This window comes from Leishmania infantum, chromosome 27 (genome assembly GCF_000002875.2).
Source record: "Leishmania infantum JPCM5 genome chromosome 27".
Lineage (NCBI taxonomy): Eukaryota > Euglenozoa > Kinetoplastea > Trypanosomatida > Trypanosomatidae > Leishmania > Leishmania infantum.
Window position 1 is genome coordinate 635,053 of NC_009411.2, and position 27,136 is coordinate 662,188.

At 57.5% G+C, this 27,136-nt stretch overlaps 7 protein-coding genes across 7 annotated transcripts; all 7 read left to right on the top strand.

Annotated features, from left to right (window-relative positions):
• Positions 1–257: 257 nt before the first annotated feature.
• Positions 258–638, top strand: LINJ_27_1470 (putative amino acid transporter; the record flags this gene model as incomplete). Its single annotated transcript, XM_001466345.1, has 1 exon — positions 258–638. The coding sequence occupies one exon, from the start codon at positions 258–260 to the stop codon at positions 636–638; it is 381 nt and encodes a 126-aa protein (XP_001466382.1).
• A 4,294-nt stretch (positions 639–4,932) lies between these two features.
• Positions 4,933–5,928, top strand: LINJ_27_1480 (putative diacylglycerol acyltransferase; the record flags this gene model as incomplete). The annotated part of the gene is made up of 1 exon (XM_001466346.1): positions 4,933–5,928. The coding sequence occupies one exon, from the start codon at positions 4,933–4,935 to the stop codon at positions 5,926–5,928; it is 996 nt and encodes a 331-aa protein (XP_001466383.1).
• A 1,044-nt stretch (positions 5,929–6,972) lies between these two features.
• On the top strand, positions 6,973–8,274 carry LINJ_27_1490 (conserved hypothetical protein; the record flags this gene model as incomplete). Its single annotated transcript, XM_001466347.2, has 1 exon — positions 6,973–8,274. One exon carries the CDS (start codon positions 6,973–6,975, stop codon positions 8,272–8,274), a length of 1,302 nt encoding a protein of 433 aa, XP_001466384.1.
• A 730-nt stretch (positions 8,275–9,004) lies between these two features.
• Positions 9,005–10,777, top strand: AAT24 (putative amino acid transporter; the record flags this gene model as incomplete). Its single annotated transcript, XM_001466348.1, has 1 exon — positions 9,005–10,777. The coding sequence occupies one exon, from the start codon at positions 9,005–9,007 to the stop codon at positions 10,775–10,777; it is 1,773 nt and encodes a 590-aa protein (XP_001466385.1).
• A 5,469-nt stretch (positions 10,778–16,246) lies between these two features.
• LINJ_27_1510 (conserved hypothetical protein) lies at positions 16,247–16,903 on the top strand (the record flags this gene model as incomplete). The annotated part of the gene is made up of 1 exon (XM_001466349.1): positions 16,247–16,903. One exon carries the CDS (start codon positions 16,247–16,249, stop codon positions 16,901–16,903), a length of 657 nt encoding a protein of 218 aa, XP_001466386.1.
• Positions 16,904–19,083: 2,180 nt separating this feature from the next.
• On the top strand, positions 19,084–19,257 carry LINJ_27_1511 (ghistone H1 like; the record flags this gene model as incomplete). The annotated part of the gene is made up of 1 exon (XM_003392612.1): positions 19,084–19,257. The coding sequence occupies one exon, from the start codon at positions 19,084–19,086 to the stop codon at positions 19,255–19,257; it is 174 nt and encodes a 57-aa protein (XP_003392660.1).
• Positions 19,258–25,617: 6,360 nt separating this feature from the next.
• Positions 25,618–26,259, top strand: LINJ_27_1520 (putative eukaryotic translation initiation factor eIF-4E; the record flags this gene model as incomplete). Its single annotated transcript, XM_001466350.1, has 1 exon — positions 25,618–26,259. One exon carries the CDS (start codon positions 25,618–25,620, stop codon positions 26,257–26,259), a length of 642 nt encoding a protein of 213 aa, XP_001466387.1.
• Positions 26,260–27,136: the final 877 nt, after the last annotated feature.

Genomic DNA, 27,136 nt, shown 5'->3' on the forward strand with positions numbered 1-27,136 from the left:
GGTTCTCGAGCATCCTGTTCGCGTTCCTCGCACAGACGAACGTGTCGAGGGTGGCGCGCGAGACGCCGAACCCGACGCCCGGGCGGATCTCGAAGGACCTAGCGATCAGCCAGGTGGTCTGCTGTGCGCTGTACGTGCTCGCGGGCGTGTTCGGGTACCTGGAGTTTGGCGAGCAGATCACGGACTCGATTCTGCTGTACTACAACGTGCGCAGCGACGTGCTTGTTGCGATCGCGTACGTTGGGATCGGCGTGAAGATGTGCGTTGGGTTTGCGATCTGCATGCAGCCGTCGCGCGACGCGGTGTACTACTGCCTCGGCTGGCACTTCTCGATGTTCAAGGACATCCGGACGGTGCCGTTCTGGCTGAACGCTGTGATCTGCACTGGGCTCTCCGTGCTTGCGCTTGTGCTGGGGCTGTTCATCCCGAACGTGAACGTCGTGTTTGGGCTTGTGGGCAGCTTCTGCGGCGGGTTCCTGGGGTTCATCTATCCAGCTCTGTACGTCATGTACGCTGGCAACTGGGGCCTGCGGCAGGTGGGCTGGCTCCACTACGTCTCGACGTACTTGCTGCTGATCGCCGGCGTGGTTGCTGTTGTTTTCGGCACGGTTGCCTCTATCTACGGCGAGGTCCACTGAGCAGCGGCGAGGCAGCCGCGCTTGTCTGCGTTGTTCGCTGCGTGTTTGCTTCACATGTGTGGAAGAGGTGGAGGATAGTGTGGAGGAGGGGTAAAGGCGCCGGTGGAGTGGTTTTTGGGTGCGGCCACCGAGCGCGCGGCGCCTATGGGCGTTCTCCGCACGCCTCGCCACCCGCTTCTCTCCCTCTTTCCCTCTCCACATCTCCCTCTGCGTGCGTGCCTTTCTTCACCTTCCTTTGCCTCCGCGTGTCTTTGGTTTTGTGGGTCACAGGAGCGCTGCAGAGAAGGGAAGGCGTGGGAGAGCATAGCAAGCAATCGTCTCTAGGAGCTGACGACCGCCGTGTGGCCGGACGCGCGGTGTTTTCGTGTTTTGTGATGCTCGTTCTGTCCGATGTTGTGTGAGAAATCGGTTTTGCACACGCGGGTGTCTCTGGCCACACTCGACGGAAAGCTCGTAGGGTAAGTTGTTGGGTATTAGTGGACCATTTGTGCTACGTGTGTGCGTACGCTGGTTTTGTGTGTGCGTGTGTTTTTTATTTTTCTGGGTTTCGGCATGACCCGGCATCGTGCCCGGTATGCTACGCAGGGCTGACGGATCGCTCGAAACTCCACAGACACTTCACTTCACGGCATTATCTTGCAGCCAGTGACCTGATCACACACGTATCCCTCGCGCTGCATGGGCTTCTCTCGCCGGGTGTTTGTGGCTCTCCCCTGTCCAAATTCAGAACGATAGGTTGAGAGCTCTCCCTGCGCACACTCATGCGTACGCACCGGCCTTTTCCGCTTGGCTTACTCATTCCTCTGAAAGACATGCGGATTCAGACGAACGTGGTATACCTCATGCAGCCACAGACTCATGACAGCTAGCACCTGTCGCGGGAACCGCGTACAAGCCGGCCAGACACGCCTCCCACGGCATCGCCGGCAATGGCAGATGAATACACCAGGCCGCCCCAGGTGGCAACAGCGTTCGAAACCATACCCCACGATGCAAAATCGCTATAACTGTGCGCCGGTGCTGTGAAGCACAGCTGGCGTGATGTGTGTGCCATCCAGACAAAGGCATCCAGACATCGGAAGGGCGAGAGTGGCTGACGAAAGGAGGCGCGAAGAGGGCCATACGAATCAACCCAGAAGCGCATGCGTGCGAGATATGCGGCGTCCCCCACGTCCGACCGCGTCTGCACCGATGAGGCACAGATGCGGGAAGCATGGAGAGAGCACCCCGACGCTCACCACCGAGCCCTCCATGTTCCCATGTTGCGAGCCCCCACACCGCATTGCAGGATGTCGCGACTGGAAGCAGCTGAGAGGGCAACGCATGGGGCACACAGGCAGAGTGCGCAGGGTCTCGGAGGGTTCTGACCTGAAGGTGGCCAACCCCCTTCCTGAGCTCATCCGGCGTGCGCCTGGGCCACCCCTCTACCGCCCGCAAGGCAGACGCCGCCACTGCTTCCGCCCTCGAGCATGACTCTGGGCACGGCCCGCATTGGATCCAGGCATGCATGCCACCCAGGCCTGTGTGGCGCCCATCGCGCAGCACGTAGCAGAGGAAGGGACGAGGAATGGCAAGGAGAGCCGGTACGACGCATGACCCCGATGCCCACGGCAGGCAGTGCGTCCTTGGCGACCAGAGTGTGCTGCCGTGGTGCAGCAGAGGCAAGGTGGAGCCGTGGCTGTGCGTGCGTATGTTTGCTGACTTGCTCGCGGGTGGCATATAATGGGCACAGTGGACACATAAAAAAATACGTTTTTCTACGCATTTGCTGGTTGGCATTCTGTGAAGCGTGGCGGCCAAAAGGGGGAAGGCCAGGCCGCCCTGAAACATTCGCAGAGCCTGTACTGGCGCGCTGCAGTAGCGGCGCAGTGATGAGGAAGCATTGCCAAGACAAGCTCCTGCGGACTATGTCGTGCGCTTTTCTGCACCTGCCCTTGGTACCTCTTTTCTCTCTCGCTGCCTCCCCTGCAACGTCCGCCTCTTCTCGAACGTTTGGTGGTGTGTGGGTGTAGGGAATGAGCGAAGGCGGTGCCATCAGCAGCGGTGGCGGTGTTACGCGGACGCGGGTAAGCGGGGTTTCTTTCCTCGCGTTCAGTGCTGTGTACCGCGTGCAGAGCCGCCGCTGCCTACCGCATGTATGTGTGTGTGTGTGTAGGCGGGGGGGGGTAGTGGAGGGGCCGCTCTGCGTCTCTCGTGGTTTCTCTTTCCTCCTCAGTTTGAGATGCGGCTGTTGTTGTGGTTTGCGGTTGTTGTTTTCTGCTCTTTCCTTTTTGTCGTCTCTTTTCGTTCGCGTTCACTGTGCCAGACTTTTACAACTGTAAAGGCGCCTGTTCCCTCTCTTTTTTTCTCTCGCTCTCGCTTTTCTTCCCGCCTTTGATTTTCTTTCACACACGACGGATGTGCTTGCTTTTCGTGTGCGTGTTGCGGTGGTGCGTACGTGTGCACCCTTTGCCGGGATGACTGCCTGTGTGTGTGCGTGGTGCTGGGCTGCCTTCGCCCTATCCACGTGAATGTTCATGTGCATGTCCTCCCTGGCGTTGATAGTGCTGGTGCTGTTGGTCTGTTCATCTCCCCACCTCTCCCCCGCGTTGCTGCTGCCTTCTTTTCCTCTGTGAGGCGATGCCGTCTTGTTTCTCTGTGGGCACTGAGCGAGTGAGGGCTCGAGCGATGGTCTTTCCTGTGTGCGTGTGCTCATGTGCAATGCCTGTGTATCGAGGGCGGGCGCATGTGACCCCCGTGAAAGACGTACACACGCCCACAGGCATACGGCCGCATTCGCAGAGCCACTCGACAGATGCTGAGGTGAAGGCGGAGAGGTGAGGCGACGGCAGGCAGACAAGCGCACTCGGCAGTCGAAAAAGTGAAGCGCAGTACAGATCAGAGAGGAAACATGGGGACATACCCGCCTCTTGAGGTGCTGTTTGCGTTTCTGCCGCTTCGCTGCTGTTGTGCAGCTCCTCCAGCTGCGACTGTGCTGCTCATGCGTGTGCATCGCCGCACCGTGCGGGCGACGTGCAGACGTTGCAGACTCGGAGGCAAAGGAGGACGGGTAATGAGCGCATCCGACGCTCATGTGGAAGCGCGCATTCCCTTTCCTTTGGTGTGTGTGTGCGCGCGTGGTTGGATAGGTGGCCGGTGGGGATGCAAAATATAGTGAGCCAGCCGAGCAACAAGGAAGGGTGTGAGGAAAGGGAGATGGGATAGGTGGACTGTGCCGTCCGTCCGGCGCGGTTTCTACCGGAGGTGTGCGCGGCTGACGCACATGCATGCTCTCCCTCTATCCCTCTCTTTTTCCTCTCCTCTTCCCCTGCTTCCTCGGTGTGGTTCCTTCCTCGTCGCTGCTCTTGTTGTTCATGCGTCTTCTCTTGGCATGTTTGACAAGTGTAAAGATGATACACTGTGGCCCCTTTTTCTGTTCCGTTTCCATTCTTTCCTTTCTTGTGTGGTGTACCTTACCTTCTCTGTCTCTCTCTCTCCCTCCCTCCCCATCTCTCTTCTCTCCTCTCTCTCTCTTCATGCTGTGAACGGCCCAAGCAGTGGCAGAGAGCAGCATACATGCCGCTTGAGGGGGGCTTCTCTCGTTCTATAGACTTTCTTTTTTCTTCTGTGAGTCGGAGTAATTCGAGCGAACCGGAGTACGCACAGGCAGCTACACGTGCACGTGCCAGTGGTCGTCATCTCGCTTCCGTCCAATCCATAAACCTCTAAGTATTTCCGTTTTCTTGTTGTGCTTCCTTTTCCAGCAACTCATTCCTTCGGCCGAACATGTAATTATGCAAGCAAGCAGGGAAGAAAAAAAAATAGATACATGCATATATATATATATCGTGCAACCCTGCGCACTGCGATGATCCTACGCGCGTTGCCGAAAGCAGCAAGCACGGCACTTTCCCTTCCCTTGGATGCTGTTGGGCGTAGTGGGGAGGGGGCAACCGCACTTCCGCTGATGCGTCTCTGCCCACTTTCTCGTTTTGCTCTCTCTCTTCTCCCTCCTTTTCGTTTTTCCCTCCTTTCCCGTTGTCGTCGACGTTCATCCCTCACCATCACATGCGACAACGAGGGCGTTACCGTGCCCCATCACCTTTTCACGCACTGCTTCCGGGCACAGGAACGCGCTGTAGTGGGAGCGCCCGACCGTTTACCCTCGTAGGGGAGGGGTCGCAGGCACGCGCAAGGCGAGTGGTGTGTTGGCGCCGCGTTTGTCATGCTGATGGCGGGCAACTTCAAGAAGGTGCGGCTTGCGATGAAGCTTGCGGTGTACGCTGTGATCGGCTACCTGACGTACCAGAGGTGCATGCTGCACGCCGTGGGCGGCCCGTCGTGGGGGATGGCGCGCGCGCTTGGCGTGCACGTCGTGGACTGCGCGGTGCTCGGCGCGTGGCTGTGGTACCTCCCGCTGTACTCGGGCAAGCCGTACCACACAGGGTCGCAGCGCAGCCTGCGCTTCACGGAGTTCGCGCGCAACTACCTGTTTGCCGACGCGGTGAAGTACTTCAACTTCCGCGTGATTGTGGACGACCCCGCCGTGCAGATGCGGGACGACACGTCGCAATACCTGTTCTCCTTCCATCCCCACGGCGTGTTCCCCGGCACGGCACTGTTTGCGTCTCTGACGGCGGAGTGGGCCCTCAAGGTCGGCGTCAACGCGCAGCGCTATGTGTCGACGCATGTCGCGAGCGTTGTTTTCAACGCGCCACTGCTGCGAGACTTCAACCTGCGTCTCGGTGCGCTGTCAGTGAGCCGGCGCTCTGTGGAGGCGAGCCTCAAGCGCGGCAACAGCGTCCTTATCGTGACGGGTGGCCAGGCGGAGATGCTGCGCACGCAGGTAAGCTCGGAGAGGATGATCCTGATCACGCAGCACACGGGCTTTATACGGCTGGCTATCGCATCACGGGTGCCGCTGGTGCCGCTGCTGTGCTTTGCGGAGAACAACGTGTTGGGGATGCTGCAGTTTCCGCGCATCCAGCGCCTCTCGCTCAAGCTCCTGGGCTTTCCGTTCCCGGTGATTCCCCTTGGCCGATTCGGTCTGCCTCTGCCGTTCCGCACGCCGCTGACGCTTGTGGTGGGGCCGCCGCTTGCTATTCCCGAGGGTGCGGACGAGAACAACCCCGATGACATGCGGCGCGTGTCGGAGGCGTACTTCCAGTCGCTGAAGGACCTGTTCTACCGCCGCCGCGCGGAGGCCGGCTACCCTGGCATGGAGCTCGTACTGCTGAACGAGAAGGAGGAGGCGCGGAAGCGCAGGCAGGCCCGCGAGGCCGCGGCGTCCACGGCGAAGAAGGCAGCGTAGATGGTCTGTTGCTGCTTGCTGTGCGTGTGTGTGCTTGCTGCCCTCCCCCTTCCTCCGCTGCGCGTGGGCGATCTCATCTGCTTCGTGGCGGCAGCTGCTGGCGCGTCGCTGACTCTTCACGGATTGGCTGCACTCTGCGTCGTGGCATTGCATCTTGAGGCATGCGGGTGTTCGCAGCGCCTCGCTCCCATCTTTCGCCCTCTCCGCACCCCTTCCCGTTTTCCCTCTTCCGATATCCGCGAACGCAGTGGTGGCGGTGGTGGGGTTAGCGGAGGAGGGCGTCGCGGATTCGCATCGACGCAGGCGCCGACTCGGCGAAGGGCTGCGGAGTGCGGAGGGATGAGGGGGCGTGGGCGGGGGCAGCCAAACAGGGTCGCGGGAGACGTGGCAGCTGTTCTCCCTCCCTGTTGCCTCCCTCCCTCTTCGGCCTTCCTTACGCAACCGCAGCGATGCTCAGGACCACTGCCGCTGTGCTCCCGTCCTGTATAGGTGGTCCTCTCTTTGTTTAGTGCGATCTGTGCGCGACGCCTGCCGTCCCCCAGTGATGCTCCTCCACGGACCTTGCTGCTTGTGTGTGGACGTGTGTTGTGTTACTGTTGCCGCTGGGATTCGCAGTGATGGCGGGATCGCGTACAACTGTGCGGCTGCTGCTGTCCGCTGCTGTGGCCTGGCGTGTTTCTCACGAATGCTCGCGTTGGGTGCAGGCTCGCTGTGCGCCCTCGCCTCTCTGCGTCTTTGCTTTCCTCCCTGACGCGTTCTTCGGTATAAAAGCGCGTTACCGCGACAAGAACTAAAGAGCAGAGTCTTGTGAGAGGGTGATAGGCGCGCCATGCACTACACCCTCTTCACCGCCCCCTCCCCATTCCGCCCTCCCCCGTCGCCCGTGCCGCGCGTGCGTCTCCTCGAGGTGTGCCGGCTTGCCGGGTCCATCATCCCACCTGCCCACTCTCTGTGCCTCGCTTCCCCCTGTGTTTCTCTCTCACCCCGCAGCGACTGGCGGTGGAACGCTTGGTTTTGGCAGCACGCACGGCGGGGCTTTGCGCGATGCTGCGTCGTGTGCCCCTGCGTCTTGCACGCCGCAAGCACGGGCAGACGGCGTGGTCGCCGAACAACACGAGCAGCGGCGCTGCGCCGACGAACGGGATCACCGCGCAGGAGGCTCTGCAGATCGCGTACCGGCCGATGCCGCCGGCGAACACGGTGGAGTACGAGGAGGACTTCGGGCCGAATATGATGATTCACCGCGAATTTGTGTCGTCGAGGCACCGTACGCGCATGGCCTCGGACATCTCTGCGCTGGCGTACAGCGACGTGGAGCTTGCGCGGGCGCGCCAGCAGCTCGCGGGCGTGATGAACCGCGAGCGGCGCGGCGCGCTTGTTGGGAGTGGCGGCGAGGCTGGCGACCGCGTGCTGTTCAACTCGGACGTGGACGAGACGACGCGGGAGGTGAAGAGCGCGCGCTTCCTGTTCAACGAGCAGCGCATGCGGTTCTGCGACCGCTTCCAGACGTTCTTCCGCGAGCGCATTGAGCGGCGGGCCGCTGGCGGCGCCGGCGAGGACGATCACCCCTACTTCTCGCTGATGGAGGCGTGCGCTGTGCTGCACGGGTGCGATACGGTCGACGCGCGCGAGGTGTACTACCGCCGCTTCCTGGGGCTGGACCTGGACACGCTGGAGGCGGAGGAGGCTGCCGTGCGTGCGCGCGCAACGGATGCAGCGGAGGTGGGCGCGCGGCTGACGCGGGGGGAGGCTGGTGCTGGAGGTGGCGCTCTCGCGGCTGCTGCAGCTGGCGGTGCCGGCGGCGCGGGGAGCGCGACGGACGTAGTGCAGGACATCATTGACGCGCTTCCGCCGCTGTTTCCGCGGCCCGCGGCTGCGGAGGTGGGGGAGGCCGGCGAGGCTGTCGCCGATGCGCCGCCAGCGCATGCCTGGGCTGTGGGTGCCGGAGAGCTGCCTCCTGCGACGGCGGCGGCACCCGCGCACCTTGCCGAGGACGCCGCGCCGCTGTACAAGGCGTACCTTGCGCATGCGCGCGGCGAGAGCCCCGTGGGCTCGTACGACGTGACGACGCTGGGCGCGCACGCGGCGCACGCGGAGCGGCGGCGGTGGCGCTCGCTGATGGACAAGATCGCTGCGGAAGACTACCACGAGCTGACTGCTGCCGAGCTGGAGGACGCGCACGTGCTGAACGGGCAGCTGCACACGGTGAAGTTCTTTGACCTGAAGGTCGGGGACACGGTGCGCGAGATCGTGCAGTTGCTGGAGCGGGAGACGGGGTCGAGCGCGTCCGGCGACCGTGACGTGCCGGTGGAGATGTCGCCGACGCACCCCGAGCGGCGCGTGTGAGGCTGTGCGGCTGCCGCTCTGCCTCTCTCCGGTTCCTCTCTCGCGCCGTGGCTCTCCCACCGAGGGAGACGTGCCTGCCGGGTGCAGATCAGTCGCGACGGTGCGCCTACTCCCTCCTCCTCCTCCGCTGGCTTGTGACACAGCCCATCACAGGCCATCCACTCCTGCCCGCTCTCCCTCTTTCTTTACGTGCGCGTGGGCTGTAACGGCGCCCTCGGGTCTAGGCAGGGAGGTGCCACACCGAACGCAAACACACAAGGTAGATGGATACCTCGCGGCGCCCCTGTGCACCGCTCTGTATGCCGGCTGCACGCGACCAGCTCAACCGACACGAGCCCTCGATGCAGCGGCTCCCACCTGCCGCTGAGCACTCTTTCTCGAGCGCCTGTACTTCTCTGCCTTCTCTCTCCCCCCGCTGTTGCCTGCTCTGCGCCGCTGCCCCCCCCCGTTTCGCCTGCACAGACATGCACGCACGCAGGGCTCCTTCCACACACTAGCTCACTGTGGCGACGCAACCGCCCCGCTAACACATTCGCGCGCGCTCTTTCCTCCCCGTCCCCGCCCCACCCTTCCACCGTTTCCATTGGGCGAGCACCGCACTGCACTCTCTGACCGCCTCCTCCACACTGCTCACAGGGCGACGTGTCTGAGGCGCATCCCCCACCTCCTCTCTCGCCCTCTTCCCGCTCACTGACGACTGACTGCAGACGGCATTGGCTGCGCCGGCACGATGACGCAGAGCACCCACTGCCCGGACACGCAGATGGACCGCGTGAGCGAGGGCGGCGCGTCCTTCAGCGATGACGCGGTGATGGTGAACAATGTGGGTGAGGCGCAGCTGAAAGACATGGTGGACCGCCCGATCATGCTGGACACGGACGAGCTGGTGTACGCGACGCGGTATCGGCCGCGCAGCTGGCTAACTACTCTGCTGAGCAAGGCTGTGCCGCACGGTGGGACGCTGTCGAACGCGTACAATCTCGGCGCCGTGACGCTGGGCTCCGGCGTGATTGCGCTGCCGTCCACGTTCCAGGCGACGGGTGTGGCCACGTCGGTCATCGTGCTGATCGCGATCACGATGAGCACTGTGTACTCGGTGTACATCATGATGCAGGCCGCGGACAAGACGGGTCGGCGGCTGTACTCGTACGAGGCGCTGGCGCGCGGGCTGCTTGGGCGCGGGTGGGACTACCTTGCTGCGTTCCACTTGTGGGTGTTCTGCTTTGGGTCGTGCGTGTCGTACGTGATCTCGACAGGCGACCTGCTGTCGCGCGCGACGGACGACCCGTCTGTGAACAGCTTCGTGCGGTCGGTGTGGGGCAACCGCGTGCTTGTGATCATTATCTGGTCGTGCGTGATGCTGCCGCTGTCGATCCCGAAGGAGATCAACTCGCTGCGCTACTTCTCGGTTGTTGGGGTGTCGTGCATGATGAACTTTGTGGCTGTCATCGTGATCCACTCTGCGATGAACGGGTTCAAGAACGGGCGGCCGATCCACCAGCCGCATATGTTCAAGACGGGCAACAACGCGATTGTGGGGTTCTCGAGCATCCTGTTCGCGTTCCTCGCACAGACGAACGTGTTCGAGGTGGCGCGCGAGACGCCGAACCCGACGCCCGGGCGGATCTCGAAGGACCTAGCGATCAGCCAGGTGGTCTGCTGTGCGCTGTACGTGCTCGCGGGCGTGTTCGGGTACCTGGAGTTTGGCGAGCAGATCGCGGACTCGATTCTGCTGTACTACAACGTGCGCAGCGACGTGCTTGTTGCGATCGCGTACGTTGGGATCGGCGTGAAGATGTGCGTTGGGTTTGCGATCTGCATGCAGCCGTCGCGCGACGCGGTGTACTACTGCCTCGGGCTGGCACTTCTCGATGTTCAAGGACATCCGGACGGTGCCGTTCTGGCTGAACGCTGTGATCTGCACTGGGCTCTCCGTGCTTGCGCTTGTGCTGGGGCTGTTCATCCCGAACGTGAACGTCGTGTTTGGGCTTGTGGGCAGCTTCTGCGGCGGGTTCCTGGGGTTCATCTATCCAGCTCTGTACGTCATGTACGCTGGCAACTGGGGCCTGCGGCAGGTGGGCTGGCTCCACTACGTCTCGACGTACTTGCTGCTGATCGCCGGCGTGGTTGCTGTTGTTTTCGGCACGGTTGCCTCTATCTACGGCGAGGTCCACTGAGCAGCGGCGAGGCAGCCGCGCTTGTCTGCGTTGTTCGCTGCGTGTTTGCTTCACATGTGTGGAAGAGGTGGAGGATAGTGTGGAGGAGGGGTAAAGGCGCCGGTGGAGTGGTTTTTGGGTGCGGCCACCGAGCGCGCGGCGCCTATGGGCGTTCTCCGCACGCCTCGCCACCCGCTTCTCTCCCTCTTTCCCTCTCCACATCTCCCTCTGCGTGCGTGCCTTTCTTCACCTTCCTTTGCCTTCGGTCTCTCTCTTGGCGACACTGCTGTTGGCAATGCAGTGCCGATCTGCGCCTGAGCGTCTTGCACTGCGTGTATTCTGACTGAGTAACGATCAATGTAACTTTCCGGGTCTGCCTGTTCCGCTGTGTATGTGTGTCTGTGCGGCGGTGGTGCGAAAGGGAGAGCCGAAACAAAAGGAAAAGATGGTGGATGGTATGGACAACGGCGAGTAAAACCATCACGGCCGTGTGGCGGAAAGAGTGGCAGAACGGCGGTCAGGCGTCGCATGATCAGAGGAACGAGTCGCCGCGCTTTTTGTTTTTCGAAGAAGGGAATCTCCATCGGACAGGAACGCTGCGTTAACTGGGAATGTACCGAAGAAACGGAAACGAAAAACGTGAGACATGTCCAGCAAGCAAAGAAAAAAAATTGGACACGACGAGCAGGAGCGCTGAAGGGCGCGACTCGCGGCATCGACTTTTTCGTTTTATGTTGTCCATGCCGTGGTTCTCCTCGCTTTCTCTCCCTCTAGTGCTCTAGCGCAAGGAAGTCTTCCGTTGATCTGTCAGGGATATGTTTCTTCCTTTTGGGGGGTGGGAAGAGGAGGAGAGGGCTGCGTTTATGTCTGTGTGTGAAGCATGCGAAAGCCACCGCCTTTATCTTCCCCGCTCGCTCACAAGATAAAACGGGAAAGCGAAACGAATAAAAACGGGCATTCCCTTGAACGGGGACGAGGGGGGGGCGCGAACCTGTCACGCCGTCTGCCAGGGAGAAGAAGCGAGAGCGCAACAACCACAAAAAGACGAATATGCCAAGGAAGAGTAGTGGGGGAGCGCACCCGTGCAGCATGCTCTTGAAGGGGATACGGAAGCATGTTAGCTCTCTATCTGTTTTATTCTTGTTTTTTTTTCTTCTAATGTGTTAGTTCTTAAACTCAAGCTTCATCGCTGTATCGCTACGTCTGTGCCCGCTTGTGTTCCGCTGACTGATGATACCGTTTTTCATCGACTTCTTTGTTATGCTTTTATTTAATTTCTCTCTGGGTCAGTGGTGCTTTTATTTTTTTTTCATGGATAGGTCTCTTCGGTACCCACCCACCCACCCCCTGCTGCTGTGCGGTGCTCATCTATACGCACAAGCAGCACCCGCCGCCGCCGCAGCAGCAGAAAAAAAAATCGTTGCCCACGACGTATCTCTTCAAGGAAGCATTCTTTGAACAAAGAATCATCCCCCCTCCCTGCCCCAAACACCAAAAAAAAAGAGAGGAAGTACGGCCCTCACCCCACGCAACATGCACACGACCACGCAGTCCCCCGGTCGTCTATTATTATTTGCATGGGCAAATATCCTTCTTTTAGCCGACTTTGCATTCCAAATCCACCGCTTTCCCCGTGTTGAGGTGCGATGTATTTATGCATGTGTATACACACATATACATGTGTGTATACACATACTTTCCTCTGTCCCGCTTCGCATCTCTTTTCCCTTCTTCCAGCACGTGTGCGAGTTGCGTGGTGGGGTGAGGAAGAGGGCCGGAGGACGAAACGAAAAAAAAAACACGAAAATGTGATAGCGCACCGGGACACACGTGTGTACACACCAGCGCCTCTTTCTCGATCGATACCTGCGGAGCACCTCATTTGTGTGTGCGTATGGTGTTGCGCATCTCCCTCCCTTGAATCAAATGATTGCTTGGTGAGATCATCTGGTATGGCGCATTACCTTTACTATTATTATTTCGGTTGTGTGCTTTCCGCCTCTTCTTTGCTCTCGTTCCCGTAACTCTGCGTGCGTGTTGTGTACGTATGCGTGCGCCAGTATATGTATATGCGCGGCCATTTTGTGCCTAGTATTATTCTTGTCGTCTGTTTTTTTTTTCTTTTCCGCTTCCCCTCCTCTGTCTTTCTCGTTCCCGTTTCCATTATTTTTGTCTTGTATTGAATGCTTGCCCCTCCCCCTTTTTTTGTGGACAATGTATCGCAGTACTGTTATGCTGGCCGCCGACGCGAAAGAAACGAGGGAGAATGCTACTTTTTGATTTTATTGTCTTCCTGATGTTCCTCTTGCACTCCTCTTTGGCCTTGCACACCTGCTGTAAATGAAAACCACGGCTTGGTCGCCTGCTATCTTTTTGCCACCCTTTTGCGCCTCCTCGCCACGGTGATGCCAGTTTTTTTTTTTTTTTCGCCCTCGGTTTATGCGCCTGTTCGTGCGTGCGGCGGAGCAGGGCAAGGCACTAGAAAAGGGCGCGCGTACGGCACGAAACTGTATATCTTTCCCCGCGGAGGTGAGGTGGGGTGAAAGGAGCATGGTTGAAAAGTGGCTAGTTGAGCCGTTGAGTCACCACACACGCGAAGTACCCCGCTAGTGGCTTTATCGACTAGACTGAAGGGGGAGGGGGAGGCTTTATGCTCATGGCAATGCTGTGTGTGTGTACGTGTCAAAGCCTTTTCAAGGTCTTCTCTCCCCTCCCCCTCCCCTCCCTCCTCCCTTTTTTCTCCGCTGTTGACTTCTTTGTTTTACGTATTCTTTTTTTTTAATGGACGCTTCTCCTCTCTTCTCCGTCGTGCTTCTGTGTCGTTTCGTTATTTCCTCCTCCGTATCGTCTGCACGCCCGTTGAGCGGGGCAGTGAAGCCGCGAAGCTAAAGAGACATATCGGTGGGATGTTGCTGACACCAGCCCGCGTTTGGCAACCCTCTACGCGCCCTCTTCGTACTATTATTTCCGGCATATCCGCTGGTGATGGCGGGTGGCGTTCCTCTTGCGCTCTTTGTGGCCGTGCTTAGTAACGGGTTCTGCTCGAAAAGGCCGCTGGAAAACGTTGGAAACAAAACCCGTCTAGTGTCCTTTAGGCTGCATTGTGTAGAAAACACAAGGTGCAGACACTTAGACATGCGCACGCTAGCGCCTTTCTCTGTCGCTCGCGAAGAGACAAGACACACACACACACAGGTAAAAAGCGGAGACCAGAAGGCAGAGAAAGCCCGAGGGCGTCGTGCTTGAGGTTCTTACGCCGGAAGAAGCACAATCATGGAGAGTGCACCACCGTCTCCTGCTGCGGCGAAAAAGAAAAGGGGGAGGGAATAAGAACGGAAGTGAAATACGGGAAGCAAAAAAAAACGAGAAGGAAGCCATACAGCAACAAAAAAGGGCAACGTTGACTTCATGGATCATTAGCCACCCCTCATTCACTGTATCCATCTAAGCTTCTTCTCTTGTTTGGCGTGGGGGTGGGCTTCGAATTTCTTCCCTTTTCATTTTATCTTCTTCCCCCTCCCTCCCTCCCTCCTCCCCTCACTCACCATTTTGTGTGCTTGTTTCCCCTTCCTCGCATTCCGTGTATTTCAGCCCTCCTCCCTCCCCCACTAACATCTTCTCTGCTTCCCTGTTCGACGTCACGGTTTTCCTCTTCTGCCCCCCCCTCCTTCCTTTCCTCCTTCCTCGTCCTTCTCGTTCCCCACCCCTCCCCCCGCTCTCGTGCGGACCAGGAGGGGGAGGGGTGGGGGACACAACGAAGCGCAAAGAAGCTAGACATGAATAGGGGCAAGGCCACCGTGAACGGAGGCGATCTGCACAGGGCTGCGCACACAGATCCGTTTTTATGTGCATGTGCGCGCCCGGTGACCGCCTGCCAAGTGCGTTGATGTTATCTGGCATGTCCGGTTTCGTGTGGGCTGCAGAGCACAACGGGGTAGGGTATCCATGTTCGATGACGAGAGTGCATTTTAACCGAAGGTTGTTGCACAGAAGCCTGGAGCTTCTCAACTCATTCGCTTATCAGGAGATCGGATCCGAACCCTTCTGCTCCTGGCCCCTGACCCTTCTGCGCTTCCTCTCTCTTGCGCTGTATGCTCGCGCATGCGGATACTTTGTCGGTGTTTCCCTCAAACTGTAGATCACACCACTACTCCGCTCCGACCTCCTCTTCTGTCTTTTCTTCGTATTCCACGGCACTTGCTCACATGCACCTGACTCTCCCTCCCCTCCCCTCTTACCAACCCTCTTACGCAACCCAAACGGCAACACCACGGTACGCCTAAACTCGCACAAAACGCAGCTCGCACGCGACAAGCGCACGCAACAAGGCTGCGTGCACATCTTTTCGTCCTTTTACTGTCCTATGGCACATATCTGCGAAGACCTCCCTTAGGCAATACGCCCCTCCTCCCTCTCTCTCTTCGATCGACCGTGAAAGGCTGAAGCAAGCGGAAGACAGAGACGCATATACACGAGAAAGAACGTCTGTCGCTCCCCGGCGTCGACGAGAAGAGCACCCCCTCCCTCCACCTTCGTTGTTCTCCTCTGCGTCTTTAGCATTCTTTTTGCCCGCCTCCCCCCCCCTGCCCCGTCCTCACACTGCCAAGATGTTTCCCGGTATGCAAGGCCCTCAGACGCTGCCGGATCAGGAGGCGTACCCGATGTTCTGGCGCAATCTTAACCGCTTCATAGCCATCACGACGGCCACCGTAGCAGTCGCTGTCGCCGTTCGCTACTGCGAGCAGCGCACGCACTCGATGCTGGTGTCGAGCCTGTGAGACGTGTTAAACCGAAAAACGGCTAATAATTCTCTTTCGGCATCAGCACGGTCTCGCGCCGTGTGACTCAGGCCTCGTGTGCCTTTTTTTCACCGGTGCAGGGTGCCCATTCAGCGGTCGCTCAGGCGGGTCCACGGTTTCGCTTGTCGGGTCGACTTCTGCGCCCCGCCGCTCTCGATTTTGTAAACCACACTCCCCCCTCCCCCTCCCACCGCCACCACCGCTGTCTCGTCCTCAGGGAACTTTTACACGGCGTTTCTTCTCTCTTGTTCGGGAGAAGTGGGTGTAGGGAGGGTTTGCGATGCCGGCGCAGCGTGTGTGTGCGCGCGTGTGTGTCTGTTTCTCTTCAAGTCCCTCACTCTGTGCAGGACTTTGTGCGTGATTCGCCTCTGAAAAGAAGTTCGCGAGAGACGTCCTTCCATGATAACAGCCGTAAATGGAGGTAAAGCGCGTGCGGCCAAAGCACACAGCCGCGCAGCGGACTGACGCTCGCGGACACACGTCAGTCAAGTAGTGCGCGTACTCGCCAAACGAGGGTTTGCTCCGTCGCCTCGCGAACGCCACGCCGCCGCCCCTCGGGACTTGGTGATATCGCTGCACGAGCACTGTGCACGCTGAAGCGGTTCGAGAGAGGATCGTCGAAACGGCGATACGAGGCGAAAGCGGGAAACGATCGAGCCCGGCTGTTTTAGTACAGCTCTTGCTTGCATCTAGCGCGAAACGAGTCTCTGTTGTCCGCTCTCGTCTTTTAGTTGCCGGGGCAGACTGCAGTCCGGCCACTGTTTTGCCCATCCTCCTCGCAATGCTCACTCTCTCGTCTTCGCTTCTTTCGCTCCCTACTGCTGTTGTGTCGGCGGCATGGGCTCACTCCAACCTCATCATCCCCCCTCCCTCCCGTGATGCGGGTTGCGTTGTTTTGCCTTTCCTTGCACTCATTATCTTTCGAAGCACAGGCGCGGGATTGCTTTAGTCACAGAACAGGCGGTCCTTTGCCAGTTTTTTTTTTGCGTGGCGCGCCCCCTTCGTCTCTCCCACACAATGGCCGCGTCCGCTTGTTCTTCTGCAGTTCATCTGGACAACTTCCGGCTGCTTGCAGCTGGAAATGATACAGCCAGTGCGGCCCAGTCATCGGCGCCTCTGACTGCGCCGCTTTCCTTCTCTCTTACCTTCCATTTCCAGCGTTATGATGGGGCCGACTTTGAGTCTTTCATCACCTCGTTGGGCGTCTCCGTCGACTTTGTGGCGGATGTGGCGTCGGAGAAAACGACGCTGATCTTGCTACCGCTCACCCCTGTTAGTGGCTCGTGGGCACGACCGGACTCCACCACGGCAAACGGCGCCTTTTTGATGGCGGCCAACGCGTCGGACTCAGCGACGTCCTCCTCTGATCATGAAGCAGGCGCTCCACTAGATGGCGCTGCTGGAGCCGTGCCAGGTGTGATGTATCAGCTGAGGGTGCACTTGAGCGATTTTCGCGCCTTGGAAGAGGTGCCGTTGAAGCATCTACTGCAGGTCAGTATGATGCGTGTCCGGCTGGCACATCTCGGCACCGGTGATGGCGTCGCGAACAGCGACTTGAGTGACCCACGCACAGAGGAATGCTCGGTGGCGGCGTGGAATGTGATTTGGCGGGTGCGGCGCAACCCACAAAACGAGCAAGAGCTGATACGCACGGTGCTGGACCCGCTCGCGTAGCGGGGGCAAACCACGGAAGCCACTCTCCACCGCGTGGGTGATAATTTTCAGGGGTGTTCGCAGGTGCGGTGATGACTGTGAACGGTTAGGAATGGCGATGAAGAGTGTAGGCCCACCACAACCACCACGGTTTTGCAAACATACACACACGCACACCAAGAAAGGAAAACAGAAAGAGCAGCCGTCAGCGTTCGTCAGAGGCAAGCATGCGCGTCAGGTGATTGGCGGTTTCCCTTCCTCTTCCACCACCGTGTCCATCGTACACAAAGTGCCACACCCGATGGTACGCCGGCGCACGTCTTTCGAATACTTTCAAGCCAGGCCATCTTCTGCTTTAGCATGAACACCAGCTCCCACTGACGTTCCCTCCGCTTGTTCTGTCACGGCCCTTCGCTTCTTTTTTTTTTCACGCGTGTCCTCTTCCGCAATGGATGCGACGCCCTCCTCGTGTGGTGATGATAACACTTGCTGCACTTGGCTCATTCCAACCCTGTCCGCACCCTTCCCTCCTCCTCCCACCTTCATTGTGCACAAGGTCACTAAGAAGAGCACTTGAATCTTGTCGAGCGAAATCGCTCTTTTTCTCTCGATCACGTTTCGCTGAGATCCGCTCCTTCCCCTCACCCCCTTATACGCCCACCACATCCGCAGCAACACCATGTTCCTCGGTGGTTTCGTGCCGCGCCGCTTCGCGCAGTTCAACCGCGATCCGTGGTGGATGTTTTTCATCTTCGCGATCGGAGCCTGGGCTGGCGAGTACCCGGCTATGCAGATCAAGTACAACGCCCGCGACTTGGTGCTAGACCCCCACCGCTACGTGTGGTCACACCTGGACGATCACCACTAACGCAGACAAGCAGTTCCTGACCACTCGCACGCTTTCCCTCTTTCAGCCCTATAGCACGTTTCTCTCTCCGTTATGGCAACTGCCATGGTCATGACCTGGACTGCATGAAAAGGGGCGCGGAGGAGTCGAAGATGATGGCGACGTGGTGGGACACCAAGAGAGACATGACAGACACCCACATATGCGTACTCTGGCGTGACGATATTGTTCAGACCCCCAACCCACCCACACAAACACACGCACATACGTACCCTCAAGCGGGTTCTCATGATAGCAGTAGTTAGTAGTCCCTCTTCTTACCTCCTCCCCCCACCCCTCCCATTTTCTCTCGTAAAGTAAACGGACAACAACGAAAATGGAATAAAAAGTGCCGGAAAGGGCCTTCGAGGGCAAATACATTGCAGTGACACACTGGCACCACCGTGCGCAGACAAGGGCGGGGGCGCACACGGCGGGCTACGAAAGGCACGCGCAAGCCTCGCTGCAGCGCCCTAGTCGTGTGCGTGTGTGTGTATGTGTGCCTTCGCGGGAGATCGACGTGGCCTCGCGTCTTCCACACTCTGCTTGCGCTGACTCGGCCTCCCAACCGCCACCTCGTGCTTCACCTTTTTCGTTCATGAGTCTTGGCTGATGAGCACAGAGAACGGAATGGGCGAAGGCGCTGGGAGTGGCAAAGCAGTGTGAGGAGTTGCCAGCGGCTCTGCTTGTGGCCTTTTTTTTGCCGTAAGGCGGCCCTCGACGTTATCTGAAGTGAACGCTGTGGAAGGGGAAAGGTGGCAAGAGGACCTTTTCCGCCCCCGCCCGGCCTGCACACCAGTTTCTGTTCGCAACTCTCTCCCCACTGTACGATTCTGCGTCCAGTGCCACGCGGGTCGCTTGCTCGATCTTACCCTCGGATCTCCCTCCCACCCCACTCGCTTCCTCTGCCGCTCTGGCATTTTTCTTCCCTTTGCTGCTGTGGTTGTTTGCGCGCCCCCTCCCTCTTTCTCGTGTTGCGGCATACACCCCACGCCCTTTTCTCGTGTGGTTCTCCCTCGCCTGCCACCCGCTTCCCAACACCCTTCATTCACAACCGCCGCCACCACCACGACGACAAACCACATTACCCTCGCGCACGTACACACACTCGTACGTGGCACACAAAACAACAACAACCCCTTTGATGCGTCACGGCACCCTCTCCCGCGCACACAATTTCATAGATTTCTCTCTCTGCCATTTCGTTACCTACTCTCTTTCTCTCCACCACCACTGCTACCTACTGCACTCCTCCTCCTCGCTTTTCCTATACCCCTTCCATCCCCCCACAATACCCATTCCACCGTATTCACAAATGGCCGCTTCTCCGCATGCTGCTATGAAGAAGGCGGCGAAGAAGGCCGGCTCGAAGAAGGCGATGCCCAAGGCCTCTGCGCCGAAGAAGTCTAAGAAAGCTGCACCGAAGAAGAAGTCTAAGAGCTCCAGCTCGACGAAGAGCGGCACGAAGAGGGCTGCTGCGAAGAAGTAGAATGCAAATGCTGAGGCCGACACACATCGCTGTTAGAAATCGTTCCAGCGTTTTTTTTTTGTGGTTGGCTGCGGTCGCCTCTCCTCCAACCCCGTGTCGCTCACGCGTATGGGCAAGATAGGCAATGGCTTCTGCGCACACAATCATCATACGCATACGCTTGGAACGCTGACGTGTTTCATTCCGCCTTCTGTGTTGGTGCACTCCCCTCCTGCATCTTCTCGCTCCATTTTTTTGTTGTTTGTTTTCTTCGTTTTTCTCCCCGTCAAATTCATAGAGATTTGTTTATCTGCCCTCCATCTCTCCTCCCTTCTCCATCTCCATGATTTTATGTCATGTCGTTTTCTTTGATTGGTTTCCTCGTCCTTCGCTTACGGTGTACGTTTTTTGCCTGACCAGAAGTCATTTGTGTACCACTTCTCTGTTCTTGTACATGGGGCATGTTTCTCTCTCTCTCCTGTTTTCGTTTTTCTTTTCCTTCTCACCCACCTATCCCCCTCCCTTACCTTGTCTCGGTTAAGGAAGGCTTGTGCGTGTGTGTGTTTAGATTGCGGCTCATGTTGCTCCATCGCGCGCTTTTCTTCTCCAGGTTTCGTTGCCTACCTGCTCTCAGCGTGTATATGTACGTCTAGGCTTATGTATGCATGTGTGCGTGTGTGTCTTTCCCCTTCCTCCCCCCAACACACACAGACACCCACATACATACATGCTTGGACAAGTGTTGAGGCACAAGCAGACGAGGCAGAGAGGCGGGAAAGGGAAGAAGGAAAAGCAAACAGGATGAGAACAAAAAAAAAAGATATATAAAAAAAGAAAGGAGACAGAGGAGGATAGCGACTAGAGACCCATATCGAGCACAAACACCACATTTTCGAACTTGCCAGTGTCGTTCCTCTCCCCTCGCGTCTACCTTCCGCACACACGCCCTCTCCTCCTCTTCCTCCTCCCCCCTTCCACTGCCCTGTCTTCTCCATCCTTTCAATCTTGCGTGGGCCTTGCTCTTTCCTTTTTGTTCTCTTTTTGCTTTCTTTTCCCCGAGTGCCCTCCTCCTCCCCCCTCGCTTCCCTCATGTGGTTGGCTCCTCTCCGCCTTGCCTTTCAGAATAGAAGTCTCCCTGGTTGTGCTCGCGTGTCGTGAGCGGACGCAGGTAGGAAAAGAGAGGAAAAAAAACATGCGTTGGAGAGAGGTGCGAGATGCAGAAGAAAGAGCACGAAGCGGCGCGAGGAAGGGAGAGAACGAAGATGACGACAGGCATACGGGCAGAGTGTGTACTTGTAGGACTGCCGTTTTTCTTTTTGTATTATGTTCCCCATTTATATTTTCTCCATCATCTCTTGTGAGAATGCCCACGAATTGTTCTCTTGTATCCTTGCGATCGTCTTTGGCGACTCTTGTCCTACGCCTCGTCATCGGTCCTTCTCCCTAGTGCAACGTGAGCCCGCGTAAATGGCTGAATAGCTGCATTCCATGTGTGTGTGTGTGTCCCTCCGTAGGATTGCAGCTCGGGCCGTTGCCTCGCTCCGGCTGTGAAGACGCTAGCGAAGACAAGCGAAAGACAAACGTGCGAAAACTGCGAAACCAGAAATGATCATGGGAAAGAAAAAAGGAACAAAAAAAAAAGATGCGGCACAGAGGCTTGTGCACCTCTGCGTGTGTGTGCGAGTACGCGTTCTCATCCATCGACGTGCGCACGTGCACATCTGGTGCCCAAGACGGCTCTTGTCCATAAGTAGCAGCGTCCGTCGTGTGTCACAAAGGCAGTCTTGTGCGCCTTCTGCATCTTGAAGAGGGCGCGGTCCCTTAATAGGGGGATGCACAAGGACGTCAGGAGAGTTGATATCGCTTGTAGCCTTGCGCGCCCCTCTTCTGGCGTAAGGGGCTTTGTGCGCGTTCCTGCTTGCGCTTACACGCCTTCACTCACACGAGGCTGTGCGCTCGAGCGTCATGTAGCAACGGCGTGCGACGCTCTCCCACACATGCACACTCGGCAAGTGTCGCATGCATGTGCGTGTGGGGGGGGGTTTCGGCAGCCTCATGCTGTACACGTCATCATCGCCCCCGCTCCGCATGGCCGACCTCTCTTAGCTTTCATCTTTCTCTTCCTTCTCGACGTGCCTGCTGGACGTCGTTGTCTCTCCCTTACTCGGCATCCTATCCTTTTGTGCGGATGCGCTTTCTCGTTTTTCGCGGTGTCCCTTTTCGCTTGCTCCCCCCTAAGCGTCTGCCTTCTTTCACCTGCTCTACGGAAAACGGTCATTGACCTCCACCCACCCCTCTCCTCATCCTTCTTCTCCCACACATACATACGTGGACGTTCACACGCACAAGGGCACAGCCACCACATCGCTACTTTCTTCAGAGTCTTTGCTCCCTCGTTCAGCCATGTCTCCACCACTCCTCCGCTGCGCCGCCCCGCCCCTCCCCCCCACTATCACCTTTCCGTAAGAATCGGTCTTTTCTCTACCCCCGCCCCCTCCCATCCCCAGCAGGTACTCCTTCCACTGCATCCACAAATGGCCGCTGCTCCGTAAGCTGCCGTGATGAACGCTTCCGCGCAGAAGGCTGGCGTCCCCACCCCCGCCCCCACGGCGCCTGCAACGTAGAGGATGTCGAGGTGGGTGTCTTGCTACACGATTTTTTTCGACTTTTGAAGCGAACCAATGAGAAAACACAAGATGTCTGTGGGGCCGGGGGTCTCAGCACACACCAGGGTAGAGATGTTGCAAAAGGTAAAAAAGGAGAGGGACGTGCACGAAGAAGTGAAAGGCGTGTGCTGTACTATGCCGGCCTGCTTACGAGTTCGACATGAGCGTGGGGTACAACTGCGCCATTCAGAAACGAGGCGGTTTCGCCCTTCTGCTTTGTGTTGCTTAGCTTCAGGCTTGCCACAGAGGTGGTCACGCGAGTGTGCGGAAAGGATTGGGCTCCCTCTTCTGTGTTGTGTCTTCTTCGCCGTCTCATGTCTCTTCTGCGTTGTCGACGTGAGGCTGTTGGTGACTGTGTATTATCCGCGCCCCCGTACCTCCCTCCCTCCACCTCGTTTTACCTCCCCTTCTGTTTCTTTTATCGACGGCCATGTTATTTTTTTTTTCCTATCAGTTTTTTTTTGTTCTGTCTGCGTGTGTGCGTCTGCGTTTGTCCTGATGCACAGCCCTGTTGTACCTCACTGAAGCTCTCGCACCCTCTTGCTCTTTCGCTCTCACTCTCGCTCTCTCTCCCTGCCCACGCCTGCAGGTCTTTCTCCTTCTTCTCATGCCCTCTGCTTCTCTCAGCTTTCATCTATACATATGCATAACTATATTGGGGCGAATGTCTCTACTCTGTGAGCAAGACAAAGAAAGGGAAGTGGGGTGGGCAAAGGAAGCACATGTGGCCACGTAAGAAGAACAGAGGAGTGACGCGCGCTGTGGTTCCCGTGTCTAGTTGACCCCTTTCGGCGTCGCGGTCCCTCTTGCTTCTCTGAATGTGCGCTTGCTCCGCTTGCACCAGACCCGCATCGCTTCCCTCCCTAGCTCTTTCCCTTACATGGGCCAAGGTGCAGCCCTGCGCAAAGTCGAAGGCGGAAGGAAAACCAAAGGAATGGTAGCATGTGAGCGCTCAATCCCAAGAATGACTCTTGCGTTCACGGTGAAGATACTCGCCAGCAGGAGCGTGCGGGGTGGGGGTGGCGGGCCTCATAGCGTAGCCGAATAGTGCACAGCGAGGATGCGCGCTCTCAACGTTGGCCGGTATAGGTGGGCCCCTTGCTTGAAGACTCTCTTCTGCACGGTGATGAATTGTGTGTTCACTGTTTTCTGAAGTGCGACCTGCTTTCTTGCCCCTGCCTCCTCCCTCATACGTGGCAATCCTGGAAGGGCACTATCCGACACACACTCACCCATGCGCACGCTCGAGGGGCTGCCACAAATGCAGCGGGTCTTTTTGGTCCTCTTTCGCCAGCTCCTCGTCATCCCCCAGCCTTCTCTCTCTGTGTCTCTCTCTTGCCCAGCCACACTCCTTCACGTGCACCATTTCACTCGCTCACGACAGAAGCTTCCACGGCGAGATAACTCCACCCATCCATTCTTCCCCACCCGCCCCCCCCCTCCACCCTCACGCGATCACATCAACTAGCCAAGAGCAGCGAAAACGTTCTGTAAGAAGCGCGAAGAGACCCCTTCCTAACCTCACCCGCGAAAAAAGGAAATCCGCCGGTTTAGCAGCTCGATACGTCGCCATCTGCACTTGCAGATACGCGCTGACGTGCACTGACACGTCTGTAGCCACGAAGAAAGGTGGAGAAGAGAACAAAACCACAATAGAATCAGGAAGGGCGCGAGCAAGAGAGAGAGAGCAGCCGGCCCCCATCTTTGTGCATCACCCGCACCGGCTCTCTTCCTCACGATTAGTCCATCACTTGCAGAACCTTTCGGGGTGTCCCACAGCAGTACCTCTGCTCCCCTCTTCATCTCTGATCGTCTTCCCTCGTAATCACGCCACGCCCCTCCCCCCACCCACTCACACACACCCCTCGTCGCGCCTCATACCCAAGCCGCCCTTTTCTTCTCTTATCACGAAAAAGAAAATCGGACAGGAAAGGATTACGCAAGGCTCTTTTTCTTCACCAGTAACGAGTTGAACGAACACATAACGAGGAGCAAAGCAGACAAGAGAAAGAAAACAGGGAACGTTTTGATTCTGCGTTCTTCGAAGTGCAGCGCCGTGCAGCTCAGCAACTCTTGCGCTCACTTAAACACGTCCCGTGCCACATATCCTCCTGTGGTTCGCAGTTGTCGTCCTCACCGCCAATCGTGCCAGTTTCTTTTTTTTTTTTGTATGTGAGTGTGCAACAGTTTGGCCCACTCACAGAGACTCGCGCGTACGGACGCACCCATCAACACAGATACACGTGCACTTGTACAAGCGCCGATCATCATCGCAACGTACTCCCTTCTCCCCCCCCCTAGCGCTAGGGTGCTGTTGCCGCACTGTATACGACCGGCTCTGGTGACGTTCTTTTTCCTTTCTCCTCCGCGGCCTCCGCTCCTCTGCTCTCTCCATCTCTCCCCCTCCCCCCTCTCCCTCCCCGTGTGTGTGTGTTCTTTGCGTTTACCTTCGTTTTTATTTATTTGTGTGTGTGTGTGTGTTGACGAGCCTGGCGGAGGCGATTGCTTCCTCGGCTCTTTTTTTCTCCCTGGCGCGTTGAGTGTTCTGTGCTTTGGTGCGGCAGTGGCCAACAACGAGCAACGAGCAAGAAAACAAAGAAAAGGAAAACGAAAAGAGGGACGAACAAGAGGTGAGCACACCGTCGCAGTAGCTGTCCTCAGCCCACCCACCCCGACGACCCCGGGCAGGCACACAAACACGCAGACGCGAACAAACATAAACGCAGCCACCTTGCTCATCTACTCGCGAGCTGTGTCACGCTCCCTCACACACACTTTCTGTTTCGTTTTTTCTCCTGCGTCTGCATATTCTTCGGTAATTTCCCCTCTTCTTCCTCCTTCCTTTCTGCGTTTTGTTGTTTTTTTTTTGCTCTTTATTTCTTTGGATTTTCACTCTTGTTTTCGCACCTTATCCACGCAAGCAGAGGTGGTGGTGACGGTGGCGTTCGAAGTGCGCGCTTGCGTGCGTGCGTGCGTGTGTGTGTGTGTCTGTGTGTGTGCGTGTGTCGGTGACAGCAGAAGTCGCGTCTTTTGGCGTCTCTTTCCCACTCTTACTTCCTCACCCTCCTGCCTCCGCTGTCTTTGTCGTCTGTCGTCTTTTGTTTTTTTTTTGCCAGAATCACCTCCGCCCTCCTCTCCACTTTGCCTCTCTGTCTGTCTGCCTGCCTGCCTGCCTGCCTGCCTGCCTGTGTGTGTGTGTGTGTGTGCTTGCGTCTTGGTTTTAGGCCGTTCTGTCTTCCTAGTCTTCTACTTGTGCATCCCCTTCTCACCATCACTCTCCGCAAACAGTCAACCCGTTCAGGTCTTTTGTGTTTCCCCTTGTACGTTGGCGTGCCTCTTTTCTCCTCATCTCCCTCTCGCCGACGAACACACCCAAGCATACGCGGTGCCCTCTCTCGAGGTTCAAGGTGGTGCCTCTCCCTCTTCACGCTTGTTGTTTCTATCTCTCTTTTTCTTTCTCCGTTGCCTCTGCGTGAGCTTGTTCACGCGTGTGAGAGCCTGTTTCCTCATCATTCTTGTCCGTCTGCGTGTGCTGGTGTATCTCTCTCCTAGGCCTCAGCTGCAGCTGCTTTGCAAGGTTTTGTTTATTATTTTACGTTTTCGCTGTTGTGGTTGTTGCATTACTCGGGTTGAAAGAATCAGTCGTCTTAGATCATCGCCTTCGCAGGATATCCCCTTACGCGCCCCTCCCCTCCTCTTCTTTTCGCGCTACGGCATGTCAGCCCCATCTTCAGTTCCTCCCCACAAAATGGCGAATTTGCACAAGCTGCAGCGTGCCTGGACACTCTGGTACGATAGCCCGTCTACGTACAACACTGAAAACTGGGAGATGTCGTTGGTGCCCATCATGACCGTGCACTCCGTGGAGGAGTTCTTCGTCATGCTCAGGTACATGAAGCCTCTGCATGCCTTGCGCACCTCCTCGCAGTACCACTTCTTCCAGGAAGGCGTTAAGCCGATGTGGGAGGACCCGGCGAACAAGAAGGGCGGCAAGCTCTGGGTAAACCTTGATATCACCAGCGCCAATGGTCGGAGCAGCAACAACACCAGCGGCACCGCGGCAGCCGACGGCAGCGCGGCGGAGGCCAAGACGGACCTCGACAAGGCGTGGGAGAATGTTCTGATGGCCACCGTGGGCGAGTATCTCGACTGTGTAGAAAAGAAGGACACATCAGCGGAGCCGTTCGTGACGGGCATTGTCATGTCAAAGCGAAAGTACCACAACCGCCTCGCCGTGTGGGTGAGCGATGCGTCCGCAACGGGCAAGATCGAGGCGCTAAAGAAGGCGCTAACAAAGGAGGCGAGCCTGGCGCCGATCGCATCCATTGTCTTCACAAAACACGGCGAGGCGTCTTAGCAGTGGGCGCCTGTACGGATCATCTTGCTGTGGTTGATGTTTGCTTGCCTACACGTTGTGGTGTTTTTCTTTTATTATTCATTTTAAGAAAGATTTATATCTGTGTGCGTATACATATATATATATGCACACACACACACACACAGATATACATGTGTGTGCGTGTGTGTGTACGTCTGTGTGTGCCATTGTTGTTCTTTTGTAATTTGTCCTTTGGCGCTTCACCCACTCTGTGGCCTGTTGTCGGGCATGCTGTCGTTGTACGCGTTGATGCCAGGGACCTCCTCTCGTTTTGTTTTGTTATCGTGCATGCGCCAATGCACTCACATGAAGCAGTGCGAGGAAGCCTCTCTTTGTGTGGATATGGGCTTTGTGGCGTACTAGAAAGGCAGGGATGCAGACGGGCAGCGTCTCGCCAGCCGTGCGGGAGGCGACCACATGTGCGCTACTGTATGTAAGATCTCCTCGCAGCCCCGTCCCTCCTCCATTCACCTCTGTCTCCCACCTCGGCTTTATCTTCTCCTGCCGCCACCGATAATGTGCGTTTGTGTGTGTGTGTGTGGATGTGCTTCTCCCCAGTCGAGGATCCCTTCTTTGCTTTCGTTTTGCCCTTTTTTCCGGTTCGCTTTCGCACTCTCGACATGGCCCGCGTCCTACCGCCCCTGTGGCGCTAACCAGCCCTCTCTGCAAGTTACTCGAACGAATGGTGTCGCCACCATGTGGAAGAAAGGCCCCAGCCACAACAGCCTCGCTTTCGCCCTCACCGCGTCCCACCGTAGGCTCTCCTCGACTTGTTTCTCCACCAGGCAGCTCAGCGCCAGCGAGGTGCCATGAAAGGCGCAGCGCCTGTGGGCTTTGCGCTCGCACACATTCGACT